Here is a 13,388-nt window from a genome sequence, read left to right on the forward strand (position 1 = left end):
AGCTGCCACCAGCCCCCCTTCCGCCAGCCTCCCCTCCAGCCCAGCCTCAGAGCTGCCACCAGCCCCCCTTCCGCCAGCCTCCCCTCCAGCCCAGCCTCAGAGCAGCCACCAGTCCGCCCCCCCCCCTTGGCCCTGCCGGCCTCCCCTCCAGCCCAGGCCCAGCCATCGGGGTGTCAGCTCCTGTGGCCAGTCTGGGAGACTCCTAGGGCAGGGCGCCCGAAGGGTAGCAGGTGTGTGGTTGCTGTCCCAGTGCAGGGGTGCACCTGGGTGCCCCCCAGGAAGCCTCAGCTCCCAGCCCCGCCTGTCCTCTCCCTGGGAAATCAGGGCACAGGGCTGGTGGGCTCTGTGGCCTGGCCCGTAGAGGGCGGAAGAGCAGAGGGGCAGTGGACAGACCTGATGACGAGGCCCTGGCCAGTGCGTCCACCCTGTGTGGGAACTGCCTCTTGCCACATCAGCTTCCTGGGCATAAAGTGGGGCTGATGGTGCCCTTCCCTAGAGCAGGGGTCTGGTGCCCGAGGCGGGCTTGGCGAGGGCAGGCACAGTGAGCACTCGCCAGATAGATGGATTCTTGCCAAGCCAGTGTGCTGAAGGCAGGTGTCTCTGGCCTTGGCCTTGCGTGTGGTCTGGCCTGGGCACGGGGTGCATGTGCTACAGGCGCTGTGCTGCTTTCTTAGGCACCAAGGGGGCCAGGCCCGGTAAGTGCCTCACCACGGGCTGCCTCCCGTGGGCACCTCCGCCTGCCTGCGGGCTCCACGGGTCTGGAGGTGTGCACAGGGGTGCCCACCCCCACCCCACCACTTCCCTCGGACCCTGCCCAGAGTTCCTTGAGTGTCTGTGCCCCTACCTGGTCCAGGAGTCCAAGCCCCCCGTCCGTCCGTCTTCCATGTTGATGTGACCACCATGTCTGTCCCCAGGCTTCACGTGGAAGATTTCAGCCTGGACTCCTCTCTGTCTCAGTAAGTGCTTGCAGGGAGGGGCCGCAGCAGGGGCAGACAAGGGTCCTTGCTCCCCCAGCAGGCCCAGGGAGGAGGGGGCTCAGAATCCAGTCTGCCCTGCGGCTAGGTGGGGGCAGGCGCAACGCAGCACTGGCCACCGGCTCCCCGTGCCGTCAGGTGCCGCTGCGGGGGGACAAAGCTGAGGCCCGGGACGGGACAGTGGGGTGGTCCCCTGGGTGGGGGGAGGGCCAGACCAGGTAGGAAACAGGGCCGTCCAGAGGCGGATATCCACAGCCCTCAGGAGTCCCCACCATTTGCATGTGTGGGGACGGGCATGCAGAAGACTGCTGGGAGCCTCCCCACTCCGCCAAGCCCGGCTGTCTGTGCAGGCCCCCAGGCGCATCCTGGCTTCCGTTAAGATCTAGGTCAAGTGGAGGGTGGCTTTGAGGCTGGGAAGACCAGCATCCTCCTCAGAGCAGCCCCATCCTGCCCAGGCCCCCGGCGTTCGGTGTGGCCACTAAGTGGGACGCGATATCATTAATTACCATTGTCAGCAGCGACAGCCACAGGTCACTCAGTGTGTCCAACTGTTGACACTTGTCCCCCCTGCACCTGCGACTCGGACCTGCGATTACCCTGGCAAGTGGGCCACAGTCGCGGGCCTCGGGCTCCCCGGCCCAGCCCCCCACGCTGCGGTGCTAGTAGGTGGGGCGGAGGGCCCCTCCAGCACCCGCAGGGCCACCCCAGCGTTTCCCCGGTAGCGCAGATGCCCCGTGTCCACCGACGCCCCGGCCCAGCCGAGGGTGTTGGAATAGTCCTCTCTGACGGGCACAGGCGGTCCCAGGTGGGGCCCCCTGCAGGCCAGGTGCAAGCTGGGGTCACCTGTCAGTTAGAGAAGCCACTGCCGGCCCTGCCCTGCCTCCGTTCCCCAGGCTGTTCTGCACTTCTGGGTCCCGACACGGGAGGGCCCTGACAGCAGGCCGCCCTGGGGCAGCAGGTGGCCCGAGGGAGCTGGCCTGTGGCCCTGGGCAGGAGCTAGAGGAAAGCCTTTCGGCCCCCATGGATCCAGAGCCCCGCACCCCCCCAGGAGGGTCGTGGGACCTGGACGGATGTCCTTGTGGGGATCTTTGCCCACACGGCCACCAACCCCCCACCCCCGCCGCAGGCGAGTCTGCAAACTTGGGGCTGGGAGTGGGGAGGACAAAGCAGCCTTCAGCCCTACCCCATCCCCCACCCCTGGTGCCTCACTCCTCAGCAGGCATCCCTGCCCGTCCTCTGCCCCCAAGCCTGGCCCCTTGCTCACGCCTACAGGAAGTGCCTGTGGGGGGGGTGGGGGTGGAGCAGGCCACATGTCCATCCTGGTCTGGGTCCCTTCCTGGGCTGGTCGTAGGCTCTGCCCTTTCTCAGAATAGCTGGCCTGGGATTGGCAGTTAGGCCTGGGCCGTCTGTCCCTCTTGCCTGTCAGTCCATGGGTTCCTGTGGTGGGGGGGAGCCACCAGCACCCAGCGCCGCCCGGAGGGGAGCAGACAGACAGTAGGACCTTGGCCCCATGTGAGTGCACACACCTTGCCGTGTGCTCAGTGTCCAGCCGCCTGCCCCTCTCCTCCCCCTCCCTCCGCCTGCCTCTGGAGGGTTCCTGGCAGAGGCCATCTGTGCCCGAGCCACCTGCCAGGGCGCCCTGGAAGGCCTGTTCCCAGGGCCGCCTGCCTGCTGGCCCACGGGTCAGCCTGCCGGTCAGAAGGGGCTGCGCAGCCCGCAGCCTCCACCTGCCCAGCTCACCCCTGGGCAGCCACCCTCGCCTGGAGTGTCCTGTCCCAGTTTCGGGTGGGGGAGGTTTGAGCTGCTTTGCCGGCATAAGGGGGGCTCCGTGGGTCCACCCCAGCGTGGCCACGTGGGGATGGGGCAGAGCCAGCTGGGGACCCTTCTAGCCCAAACTTCCGAGAGGCCCTGCTCCCATGCAGAGCCCCAGGGCCCCGCTGCCTCTGACCGTCCTGGGCCTTGGCGAGCCTCACTTCCCGTGCGTGTCAGGAGGAGTCTGGCTGGAGCCTTCTGAGGAGCCCCAGGGCCGGGCTCGGTGAGATGGCCCTTCTGTCTGCTCGGCCCGGACCCCTGTCCTCACCAGCCTGAGGGCTGGCAGCCTCTGAGGACAGAGGAGCCTGGACTGTCCCATGGGGGAGGCCTGGGTTTGGGGCTCATGGCCTGACCCCGGGGGTTACGCCCAGGGCTTTCTGAGGCCCCGAGACCATACCCTGGGGGCCCCCTGGCTTTAGACCTTCTTCCTGGGCCCCTCAGCAAGCGGCAGCCTCCCCTCAGGGCCTCGGGCCGAGTGGATGAAGGCGCAGGGACCCGGTGCGAGTAGACCTCTTTGCCCCACCGTGGTGGCTTTGGGGCGGCTTGATGTCGAGGCTGAGCCCCGGCCCGTGTGTCTCAGGACCCCTCTCCCGCTCAGCCCTTCCCTCAGCCCCAGGGTGGCCTCCCGTGGGCTTGGTCACGCGCCCCACGCAGGAGCCACGGCTGGCCCGGGGTCGCACCCCTGCCCCCTGCCCGTGGAGGGCATCAGCCACATGCACTCTGCAGCCCCACACGTGGACTTGTGGCCCGGGAGCCCGTCCCTTCTGGGGGATGGGAGCAACAGAGCTGGCTGCTGTCGGGACTAGAAAGAGATCACGGTGCCACCTGAGCTGACGGGTGCCAGGCTGCAGGCCACGCACTCGGGTGGCCTCTCACTTAATCCTCCATCGGGCACGAGCACGCAGCAGACGTGACGAGGGCCAGCCGGAGAGGTGGGGAGGTCAGGCTGACTCTCTCCGGAGCCAGAGCCCCCCGAGCTGCTCCCTCAAAACACCTGTGGCAGACGCTTCCTGTCACCGCCTGTCCCCCAGGCGAGGGCCACAGAGCAGCCGGGTCGGGGAGGGCCAGGGCCTCTGTCTGTGACCCGTCCGTGACCCCAGAGCCCATCTGCTTGTTCCGGTGAACTTGCTGGGCCAAGGGCGTCCTTCAGCCGGGCCCAGGCTGTGCCACAAGCCTTAGGGCCACCAGGGTCCAGAACTCTCCGAGGCTCCCTCCTGCGCCGGCCCAGCACCCGTCTGGGCCTAATTACGCTTGTGGCCTTGACTGTACTTTAGGATAAATGGACACTTGTCGTCCGTCTGTGGCGGTGCCGGACGCCGGCAGCCATAGCTCGTGTAAAGTTAAGAGTGAAGGAGGTTCCTGAGGCAGCCACACCCCCGGCCCGCGGCCACTCCCTCACCAGCCCTCTCCCACCGCTGACCGCCTTGGGGGCTGTGCCAGTGGGCGTCTACAGCTGACCCCGGGGACCAGGGCTGGCTGAGGAGTGACTAGGGTTCCGTTTCTGGGGACCCAGGGGACCTGGAAGCAAAGGTGTCCGGGGCGGCCAGTCCCAGGTCGCGGTCCTGACCCCTCGGGCCTGGGCAGGGGCGTCCGGCAGGCATCAGGGATGCACCACGTGCAGCAAGGGGCTGGTGGGAAGTGGGGGCAAGCAGATGGTTGGGTCAGGGTTTGGGGTCCCCGGAGAAGGTGCTGAGGTCACTGGCTTTTCCCAACAGAGAGCACAGGAAGGAGCCCTGGACTCTGGCCTCCTGCTTTGTCTCCACAGCTGGCATCCAGCTGCCCAGCAAGAGGAGGCAGGGGACCCTGGAGGGAGTGGGGGAGGAGGGGGTGGGAGGGGAAGAGGAGGAGGGGAGGGAGGCTCTCAGCAGCATAGAGCGCCAGGTCTGAGGTGGGGAGAGGGAGCACCTCTGGCTCCTGCTTGGTCTAGGGTGGGCACCCCACAGGGCAATGTTGGAGGGCAGCCGGGGGCTCAGAGCAGGGCTGGGGCTTCAAAGTCACCTTGGGCAAGCGGGCCAGGTGGGCTCTGGGGCATCCCACACTCAGAGTTGAGATCAGGGGCAGCCCAGGAGTCTGGGGGCGGACACAGAGGCCAGCATGGTCAGTGCCCTGAGAAGCTGAGGAGGAAGGAGCTGGGGGGGGGGGGCTCGTTGGTCAGATAAGGATGCATCCCTGACACCTACCGGAAGTGGCCTGAGTGGAGGGCCTGGGTGGGGTGGGGAGGCCTCTCTGTGGAAGCTGCGATGGGGCAGGAGGGCGTGAGGGAGGGCTGGTCCTGAGCTGGGCGCGCTTCCCCCGGGCTCACCGACTTGCGTGTCTGTCCCCCTAACCTGCCGGCACCGGGCCCGGGCCCGGGCCCAGCCAGCCTTGTCAGACCAACTGCCCACAGAGACCCTCAGGGGCCCCCACCCAGCTCCAGGCGGCACCTGCTGAGGAGGGTGGGATTCAGGGGTTCAGGAGCAAGCTGGGAGGACAGGGTGAGGGCTCTGAGGAGAGAGAGGAAAGGAGTCTTGCTGGGGTGCCGTGGGGCACAGGTCGTGTGCTGGGGTATGGGGGTACAGTGGGGTGCCGTGGGGCACAGAGGGTGTGCTGGGTGCGGTGGGGGTTCCATGGGGCACAGGATGTGTGCTGGGTGCACTGGGGGTGCCGTGGGGCACAGGGGGTGTGCTGGGGTACGGTGGGTACACTGGCTCTGGAATGTGGGAGGCCCATCCTGCTGCTCTGACTCCAGGGGTCCCTGGGGTGGGTGACCACCTTGCACCAGGACCCAAGGTAGGGGAAGGGCCTATGGCACCTGGTCCTCTTCTGGGGCCCTTCTTGAGCCCCGCAAGCGGCGGGGGCCCCCGTGGCCCCCCTCCACTGCCCGGAGCAGGTCAGCGCATCCGAAGCCTCGTGCGTGTCACGCCGTCCTGCGCCCGGGCCAGGCTGCGGGAGGGGGCCGGTCTGACACGGCTCGCACACGGCACGGCCGCCCCAGCAGAGCACCCCACTCCGTGTCGACGGGAGAGCGGTGCTGGGTCCCCCGGGGGAGCTGGAGTCCTACAGGCAAGGCCACTCATGACCCACTGGCCCCCAGGCCGGAGCCCCCTGCCCCGGGGGACGAGGGCCGGGAGGTGGGACCCCCAGGCCCACGCTCCACCCTTCCTACTGTCGTCAGACCAGGGTTCCCCTCCTAGGGGGACAGCAGGCCCCCACCAGACCCGCGGGCAGGGCACAGCGGCCACCCATTGCCCCAGGCCCCGTGTTACCCCCAGGGACCCGATGGCCCTTCCCGACTCCGCTCCCTCCCTGACACACTGGGTGTGCTGGGGCCGGTCCCCAGGAGGCTGGGAGCCGGGACAGGACTGCGGGGGCCTGGGGATCGGCCAGGGGTGCCGGTGAGCCTGAGAGGAGAGCAGACTGGGCTAGAGCCCCCCCGCCCCCGCACCCCACCCTCTTGCAGGCTGCAGCCTCAGGGAGCAGCCGCTGGGGGGCAGCAGACAGCGCAGCCCACCAACGGTTTCCATGCCTACTTCGATGATATGGGTGTTTTGAGCCCCGTGCTGAGGGTCACTCAAGGCTCATTCAATCCTGGTGGCGGGCTCCCTGTGACAGTCAAGGCTGAGGACCCGTGGCTCTTCACCCCGGGGGGCCTGGAGGGGCCTGGTGCTGAGAAGGTAGCAGCCAGCCAGCCCAGCTGTGCCCGAGGGCTTTGGAAGGGCTGGCAGGCAGGTCTGCCGGGACCACGGGGCAGGCCGGGCACCGGGGGCCCCTCCTGGTCCTGCTGTCCCCGCTGGCCTGTCGGCTCCTGCAGTGGGAGAGAAGCAGTCCGGCCCTGGGCTTTGGGCTTGTCCCCCTGCTGGAGCCCTCACTGGCCAAGCCCCCCATGTCCCTCCCTCACCCCCAGGGTCCAGGTGGAGTTCTACGTCAACGAGAACACCTTCAAGGAGCGGCTCAAGCTGTTCTTCATCAAGAACCAGAGATCCAGTGAGTGGGGGCCTGCGGGGGGGGGGGGGGGGTGAGAGGGCCCCTCAGCTTCAGGCCACCTTCTTCCCAGTGGGAGGGGGGACCTGGGACCCGTGGGAACCCTGCCCCCCGCCTGGACACCGGGCTGGGCCATGGCACTGGCACAGCCTCCTCCCAGGTGGCCCCGGCCCTCCTACCTGCACCCTGGAGGGGTCTCGGGCCACCTGCCACCCCTCCCCCACCCCGCCTTCCCAGCAGGAGCTTGGCCCCCTGGGCCCCCATCTGGGGCGCAGGATGAGGCATGGGTCCCAGTCCACCAGTGTGCCCCCACCCTTCTGTCTCCAGGGGCGCACGGCATGGCTGGAAGGTGGGACAGGGATGGAGGGTCTCCCCCAGCAATGCAGAGCACCCCTCAGTCCTTGGGGGCAGCACAGCCCAGGGTACCCCGGTGCCCCAGGGGGAGCTGTCGGCAAGGACTTGAGTGGGGCTCAGGTGGCCCAGGAGTCCTGACATCCCCCCCTCACCCGCCCCCCCCAGGCCTGAGGATCCGGCTGTTCAACTTCTCCCTGAAGTTGCTCACCTGCCTGCTGTACATCGTCCGCGTCCTGCTGGATGACCCGGCCCTGGGGATCGGATGGTGGGCGGCCCGCGGGGCTGGGGGCGGCTTGCTGGGACAGAGGCCGCAGGGTCAGCGCTGGGGGGGTGTGCCCAGCCCCCCGGGAGTCCTTCCTTCCCAGTGTCCTCCCCCACAGAGCAGGTTCTGGATGCCACACTCAGGGTCCTGCTGACCCACAGGCTCAGCTTGGGGTGAAAGGCACCCCATGCCCGGGAGCGTCTGTTTGCGCGCGTCCGGCCGTGCGGGAGCGGTGTGTGCGTGCGCGTCCGGCCGTGCGGGAGCGGTGCTGTGCCTTCAGCTGGGGAGGGGCAGGGTTCGAGCCGAGCAGGACCTCCTGCCCCTCCTGGGCCCCCTCGCTGGCACAGAGCAGGCGCTGCCCGCTTCCTCCGGGTCAGAGTTGGCTCGCAGGCCCGCGACCACGGCAGTCGGTCCCTCTCGCTGCATGGTCTCCTGCTACCCGTTCCTGCGAGTCACCGTGTGGGAAGCACACTTTCTCCCTTGGGGGCTGGTGGTGCGGTCTCCCCGAGCCCGAGTCGGGCAGTCCCCGTGACGCCTTGGCACGGCCACTTCCCTCCCACTCTGGAGACCGCACCTTTTTCCTCCCGTCTCTGGACTTGCGGTGCCCAGCCGTGTGGCCCTGGACGACCCTGTCTCCCGTCTCTCCCCGCGCTCCTTCTGGGTGACTTCCTTGGGGCTGCGCCCAGCCCGGGCTTCTGTATTGTGCTTTCATCTCGGAGGCTTCCTTCTTGCTTCCCGCCGCTCCGGAGCCCTGTCTCTTTCTTATGTTTTCCTCTTCGGCTCCATGTCTGCTTCTCCTGAGCTCACGTGGAGTGAGTTTCCTCAAATGTCTAGGATCGTTGGTTCTGCTCACACTGAGGGCGGGCACTCAGGTGCTGCGGGCCTGCAGCCGGGACGGGCACGGCCTGGTCATCGCTGGCCCCTGGGTGAACGGGCACACCCCTCAGAGCGGATCCTTCCAGCCTCTTCCCTGAGGCTGAAGTGGCCACCTGACTTGGGGGGGGGGGCTGAGCTGGGAAGAAGCTGGGGCCTGAGGACAGTGCAGACGGCCCTGTCCCTGTGTGGAGCTGGCGTGTCCCCCAGCCAGACACTCTTGGACCCTCCCCTAGAGCCCCTCTCGTCTTCGTCCCAGCTGGAGAAGGAAAACGGGTCGCTGACTCTCAAGCCGCTTTCCTGAGTTCATCCCCCTTCTCTTTCCAGAGGCTCCTGGGACATCTGGTTCCACATCCCTGCAGGGACCAGGTCTTGAAGTCATTGCCCGGCGCCTAGCACATGGATGGGTGGGTGGGAGGGCAAGGGGTGGTGAGGAGACTAGGGCGTGGGTGGGCGAACGGACGGGCAGGCTGGAGGGTGGGGGACGGACGAGGAACGGATTGACGGATGCAGGCTGGATGGATGGCGGGCGGGCGGCTGGCGGTAGGTGGGTGTGAGGACACCAGCCACCTCTGTGGGCAGGGCGTTTGCAATAACAGCCCCAGTGAGGCCCGGGGAAGTGGGTCAGTTGGAAGAAAAGTGAGAGGAGCTGTCTATCACCAGGGGGCAATGTGAGCGTGAGGTCCTCTGGGCCCGTGACCTTGGCACTGGTCACAGCTGAGGCAGAACCAACAGGTCTGCCGCCACCCCCTTCCCAGAGGCTGGGCACCCAGCTGCGTAGAGAGGCCTGTTCCTGGGGGTGACGCGGAGACATGCACCTCGTTCCCCTCAGGGTGGGTGCTCAGCTCTCTCTCCCTGTCTTGAGTGCATCGTCCGGCCTTTGCGGCAGCTCCGGCCCCCGGAGGCACTGAATGCCATGTCTCTGACCTTGCACAGCCCTCCCGGGAACCTGCTGCCAGACCAGCGGAATTCCTAGCTCCTCCCTGCCCTCGGCCTTTCACATCCCAGAGCGCTGCGCTTTCCTGCCTGGCCTGTCGGCCCCTCCTCCGCCGAGACCCGGCCAGGGGGTGTGCAGGGTGGGGGCAGGCTGTAGGAGCCCAGATGCTTGTCTGCGCTGTGGGGAGCTGGCCCTGGGGGGGAGCGGGTGCCCGCCCACCATGCGCCCCGAACCCACGCCAGCCGAGGGACGGGCCTCTCCAGGGACCCGGCTGTGCCAGCCCTGTCTCTCCACAGCTGGGGCTGCCCGAAGCAGAATTACACCTTCAACGCCTCGTCCTCTGAGATCAACTGGTGAGTTCCCTGCCCCGTGCCCGCCCTTCCCCTGGCCCGGTGCCCGGCACCCCCACTCCCCCCCGGCTGGATGCTCACCTTGGCCCGTGCAGTGGGCGGCCCTGGGCTGTCCCTGCAGAGCACCTCAGGCCTTGGGGGCAGTTACAGAATTACAGGTGTCACCACAAGTGGCTTGACTCGGTGTCCCCCCAACTCCCAGCTCAGCCCTCAGACCGCGGGTGGGGAGGGGCCGCTCGGGGGCCCTACAGTGGGTCGGAGGCTGCTCCTACTGTTCACGATCCCGCACCAAGGAGATGCAGGTGCCTCCATCAAGCAGTGCAAGTGACCCCAGAAGGACCGTGACATCTGGCCCAGCGTTAGGACATGTCCCCAGGGGCCCAGCCACCTCCTGCCTCACTCGGCTCGTCCCCTGAGCCCGCCTGTACAGGCAGCCGGCTTCTTCTGTCAGACCCACCAGTGCTGGAACCAGACCCCACCTCAGCCCCTTCTTGCTTCACCTCCCGGGAGCTCAGTCCACACATGCCCCACGAGCCTGTCCAGGGCCACAGGCCTCCTGAGCCCGCAGCCCTGCCCCATGCCCAGCATGGGCCCGGCCTCACTGTTACCTCCTTTCCTGGGGGACCACCCCTTCCCTTGGTGTCCTTGTCCCCTGGGAGGGGGGAAGGTGGGTGCCCTCCATCAGCCCGGGGAACAGCTCGAGGTCATGGGAGGCCGGGGGATGGGGGGGCTGGGGGATACCAGCCCGAGGCCCACCTCCCTCCCTCCCCAGGGCGCCCATCCTCTGGGTGGAAAGAAAGATGACTCTGTGGGCGATTCAGGTGAGTGGGGGGCGTGGCTCCGGGGGGGTCCTGCTCCCCCCAGCCCCACTCAGCCTGCGCGCCCCCCCCAGGTCATCGTGGCCATAATAAGCTTCCTGGAGACAATGCTCCTCATTTACCTCAGCTACAAAGTGAGTACCACCCCCCACCCCGGCCTGCCCTCCCCTCTGCCCCCCTCCATTCCCTGACCTGGCTTCTCCTCCCCGCCACCCCACGGCCCCCAGGGCAACATCTGGGAGCAGATCTTCCGAGTCTCTTTTGTCCTGGAGATGATCAACACGCTGCCCTTCATCGTCACGGTGGGTGAGAGGCCTGCCGGGGTGGGGGACGGCGCGGCCGCGCCCCTGACCCGCCTCCCCCACAGATATTCTGGGCGCCCCTGCGGAACCTGTTCATTCCCGTGTTTCTGAACTGCTGGCTGGCCAAGCTCGCCCTGGAGAACATGATCGTGAGCGCCGGGCCCGCCCCCAGGCCGAGGCCAGAGGGAGGGGGGTGCACGCGCATGCGGGGCGAGGGCAAAGGGGCCACAAAGATCAGGCCCCGAGACCCAGGCCCATGGACGGACCCTTGGCTGAGTGGCCGCCATCTCTTTCAGAGCTGTCAGCGGGAGCCCGGTGGTGGGGAGGGGGGCGCCTGGGAGGGGGCCGTGCCGTCCCCTCGCCTGCTCACCACCTGACTCACGCGCCCGCCGGAAGGGCCCTGGGCTCCGCGGCAGGTCCAGGCGCCTGACAGCCCGCGTCCCACAGAATGACTTCCACCGCGCCATCCTGCGGACGCAGTCGGCCATGTTCAACCAGGTCCTCATCCTGTTCTGCACCCTGCTGTGCCTCGTCTTCACGGGGTGAGTGCCCTCCGGGAGCCCCGTGGCCCTTCCCCGGGCAGGGCTGCCGAAGACCTTGCAGTGGCCGCGGGCAGCCCGGCCCAAGGCCCGGGGACAGCGAGGAGCCCCCGGTCCCAGGCTGGGTTGGGCCGGGGTCTGGCTCCTCCGCTGGCTTCCGGGTCCGCACCTCGGGAGGCCGGGCACCAGCCCAAGCCCCGCGGGGACCCTTTGGCTTGAGGTCCAGCTGAGAACGAGGTCTGGAACGGCCAGGGGGGTATTCGTGCTCCGCTCCCATAGGGGCTCTGGGGCACCGGCCTGCCCCGTGCTGGTGAAGGTGGTCACCACGGCCTATCCCCCAGGCCAGGATGTGAGGCAGGCGCCAGGGCCCAGGAAGCATGGAAGGAGGGCTACGTGCTCCCTGCCTCTCCTCCCCCACACCCTGCCCACAGCACACAGAGCTCAGCAGAGGGGACAAGCAGCCACAGGGCACAAAGCTCCCACTGGTTCGGCCTGCTCTCTCCCAGCAGCCGGTGTGCCCTCTGTCCCCCTGGGGGAGGGTCTCACGCACCTCTCTGTGCCACCCCGTGCTGTGGGCCCTGCTGTCAGCTCCTTCCAGTGTGGGGACGTGTCCTCGGGGTCACAGATGTGGGAAGTGGGGCTGTTGGCTCTGTGCCCGGAAGGGGGCTGGGCAAGCCCTGCACCCTGCCCGCCGTCCTGGGTGAGGATGAGGCTCCAGTGGGGTGGCCTGTCGGGGCTCACAGCCAGGGCGTGCGCCCACCCCCACTGACCCCCAGGCCCACAATCCCCCAGTGGGGGCCCACATCCATGCAGGGCACGTTTCCCAGGGGTTTCGAAAGAGCTGGAAAGGGGATATCCAAGGGGAGAGCCAGGCGCCTGGGCTGCGGTGGGAAGGCCTTCGGAGCCCGCCACCCGGTGGCCCAGGCCCCTCCCACAGCCCAGTGACGCCTGGACTTCCAGGACCTGTGGCATCCAGCACCTGGAGCGCGCAGGGGACAACCTGTCCCTCCTCACGGCTTTCTACTTCTGCATCGTCACCTTCTCCACCGTGGGCTATGGCGACGTGACGCCCAAGATCTGGCCGTCCCAGCTGCTGGTGGTCATCATGATCTGCGTGGCCCTCGTGGTGCTCCCGCTGCAGGTAGGCCCCCAGCCCCCACGCGGGCCGCCTGCACCTCGCACAGAAGTGGGCAAAGCCGGAGACCGGCGCTGACGGAGTGGCCCACGGGAGGGGCAGCGGCCGAGACCTGAGGTCGCGCAGGGAGCTGCTGGGGCTCTGGCACCCGTGAGGCCGTGGCTGGCGGGGCGAGGAGCCGGGGGGTCATTCTTGATGGGCACCACGGTCTGCTGGTCCCGTGCCAGCTCCCTCGGCCGCCCCTCTGGGCTGGGGGCATGTACCCCGGACCACGGATGCCCCTGGTTTTTGGGGAAGAGATGAGTGACGGTTTTCTCCCGGAGTCCTTCTCTCTAAGCCTGCTCACCAGTTAGCCTGCCAGAGGGGCGCAGAGACGGCTGAGCCTCCCTCCCAGGAGGCAGCAGGGAGGGCTCTGATGGCGTCACAGATCGGGGCTTAGAACGACAGAAATGCGCTCTCTCCCGGTCAGGTCGGTCAGGTCAGAGCCTGAGTCTGAGGTGTCTGCCAGCCCCTCCCGGAGGCCCTGAGGGCGGCTCCCTGAGCCCTCCCAGCTTCCGGGGCTGCCTGCTCCCCACCCCCGCCGGGTTTCAGCTGCATCCCTCCCATCTCAGCCCCGTATAGACGTGCCTTCTCCCTGTGGGTCCCTCTGCGTCTTCTGATCTATCTGACCTGGTCTCAACTAATCACATCTGTAAAGACCCTGTTTCCAAATAAGGTCCCAGCGGGAGGTTCCGAGTGGATGAGAGTCAGAGTTGATCCGCCATTTAGTCCCCACCTCAGCCTGGGGGGGCGCGCGTGTCGCCAGGCCTTCCTGCAGCCGAGGGTCTCGAGGCCCAGAGCCCAGAGCACAGCTGTGGTTGTGAGGCCAGAGCCGAGTGCCTGTGTCAGAGCCCCCATCCTGCACAGGGGAACCCCCAGCCTGCACAGGGGAACCCCCATCCTGCACAGGGGACCCCCCATCCTGCACAGGGGAACCCCCAGCCTGCACAGGGGACCCCATCCTGCACAGGGGACCCCTCATCCTACACAGGGGACCCCCCGTCCTGCACAGGGCCCCCCATCCTGCACAGGG

At 67.9% G+C, this 13,388-nt stretch overlaps 1 protein-coding gene across 14 annotated transcripts in view; it reads left to right on the plus strand.

Annotated features, from left to right (window-relative positions):
• The first annotated feature begins 777 nt into the window (after nucleotides 1-777).
• The window catches only part of KCNT1 (potassium sodium-activated channel subfamily T member 1), a 29,505-nt gene continuing 16,894 nt past the window's right edge, over nucleotides 778-13,388 (plus strand). For 4 of the 14 annotated variants that reach the window (XR_003901879.1, XM_029920288.1, XM_029920290.1 and 1 more), the window contains exons 1-9: nucleotides 6,238-6,749; nucleotides 7,266-7,365; nucleotides 9,469-9,525; nucleotides 10,295-10,343; nucleotides 10,415-10,474; nucleotides 10,568-10,642; nucleotides 10,708-10,791; nucleotides 11,090-11,184; nucleotides 12,142-12,322. Coding sequence is in view for 13 of the 14 variants with exons in the window: in XM_029920288.1 (XP_029776148.1) it covers nucleotides 6,305-6,749; nucleotides 7,266-7,365; nucleotides 9,469-9,525; nucleotides 10,295-10,343; nucleotides 10,415-10,474; nucleotides 10,568-10,642; nucleotides 10,708-10,791; nucleotides 11,090-11,184; nucleotides 12,142-12,322 (1,146 nt within the window). In the remaining variant the exon portion in view is untranslated. Of the gene's footprint in view, nucleotides 957-6,237; nucleotides 6,750-7,265; nucleotides 7,366-8,562; nucleotides 8,643-9,171; nucleotides 9,312-9,360; nucleotides 9,526-9,724; nucleotides 9,825-10,294; nucleotides 10,344-10,414; nucleotides 10,475-10,567; nucleotides 10,643-10,707; nucleotides 10,792-11,089; nucleotides 11,185-12,141; nucleotides 12,323-13,388 lie in introns of those variants that run through there. The other 10 variants (XM_029920297.1, XM_029920295.1, XM_029920293.1 and 7 more) reach the window with 10 other exon arrangements.

This window comes from Suricata suricatta, chromosome 13 (genome assembly GCF_006229205.1).
Source record: "Suricata suricatta isolate VVHF042 chromosome 13, meerkat_22Aug2017_6uvM2_HiC, whole genome shotgun sequence".
NCBI classification, from domain to species: domain Eukaryota; kingdom Metazoa; phylum Chordata; class Mammalia; order Carnivora; family Herpestidae; genus Suricata; species Suricata suricatta.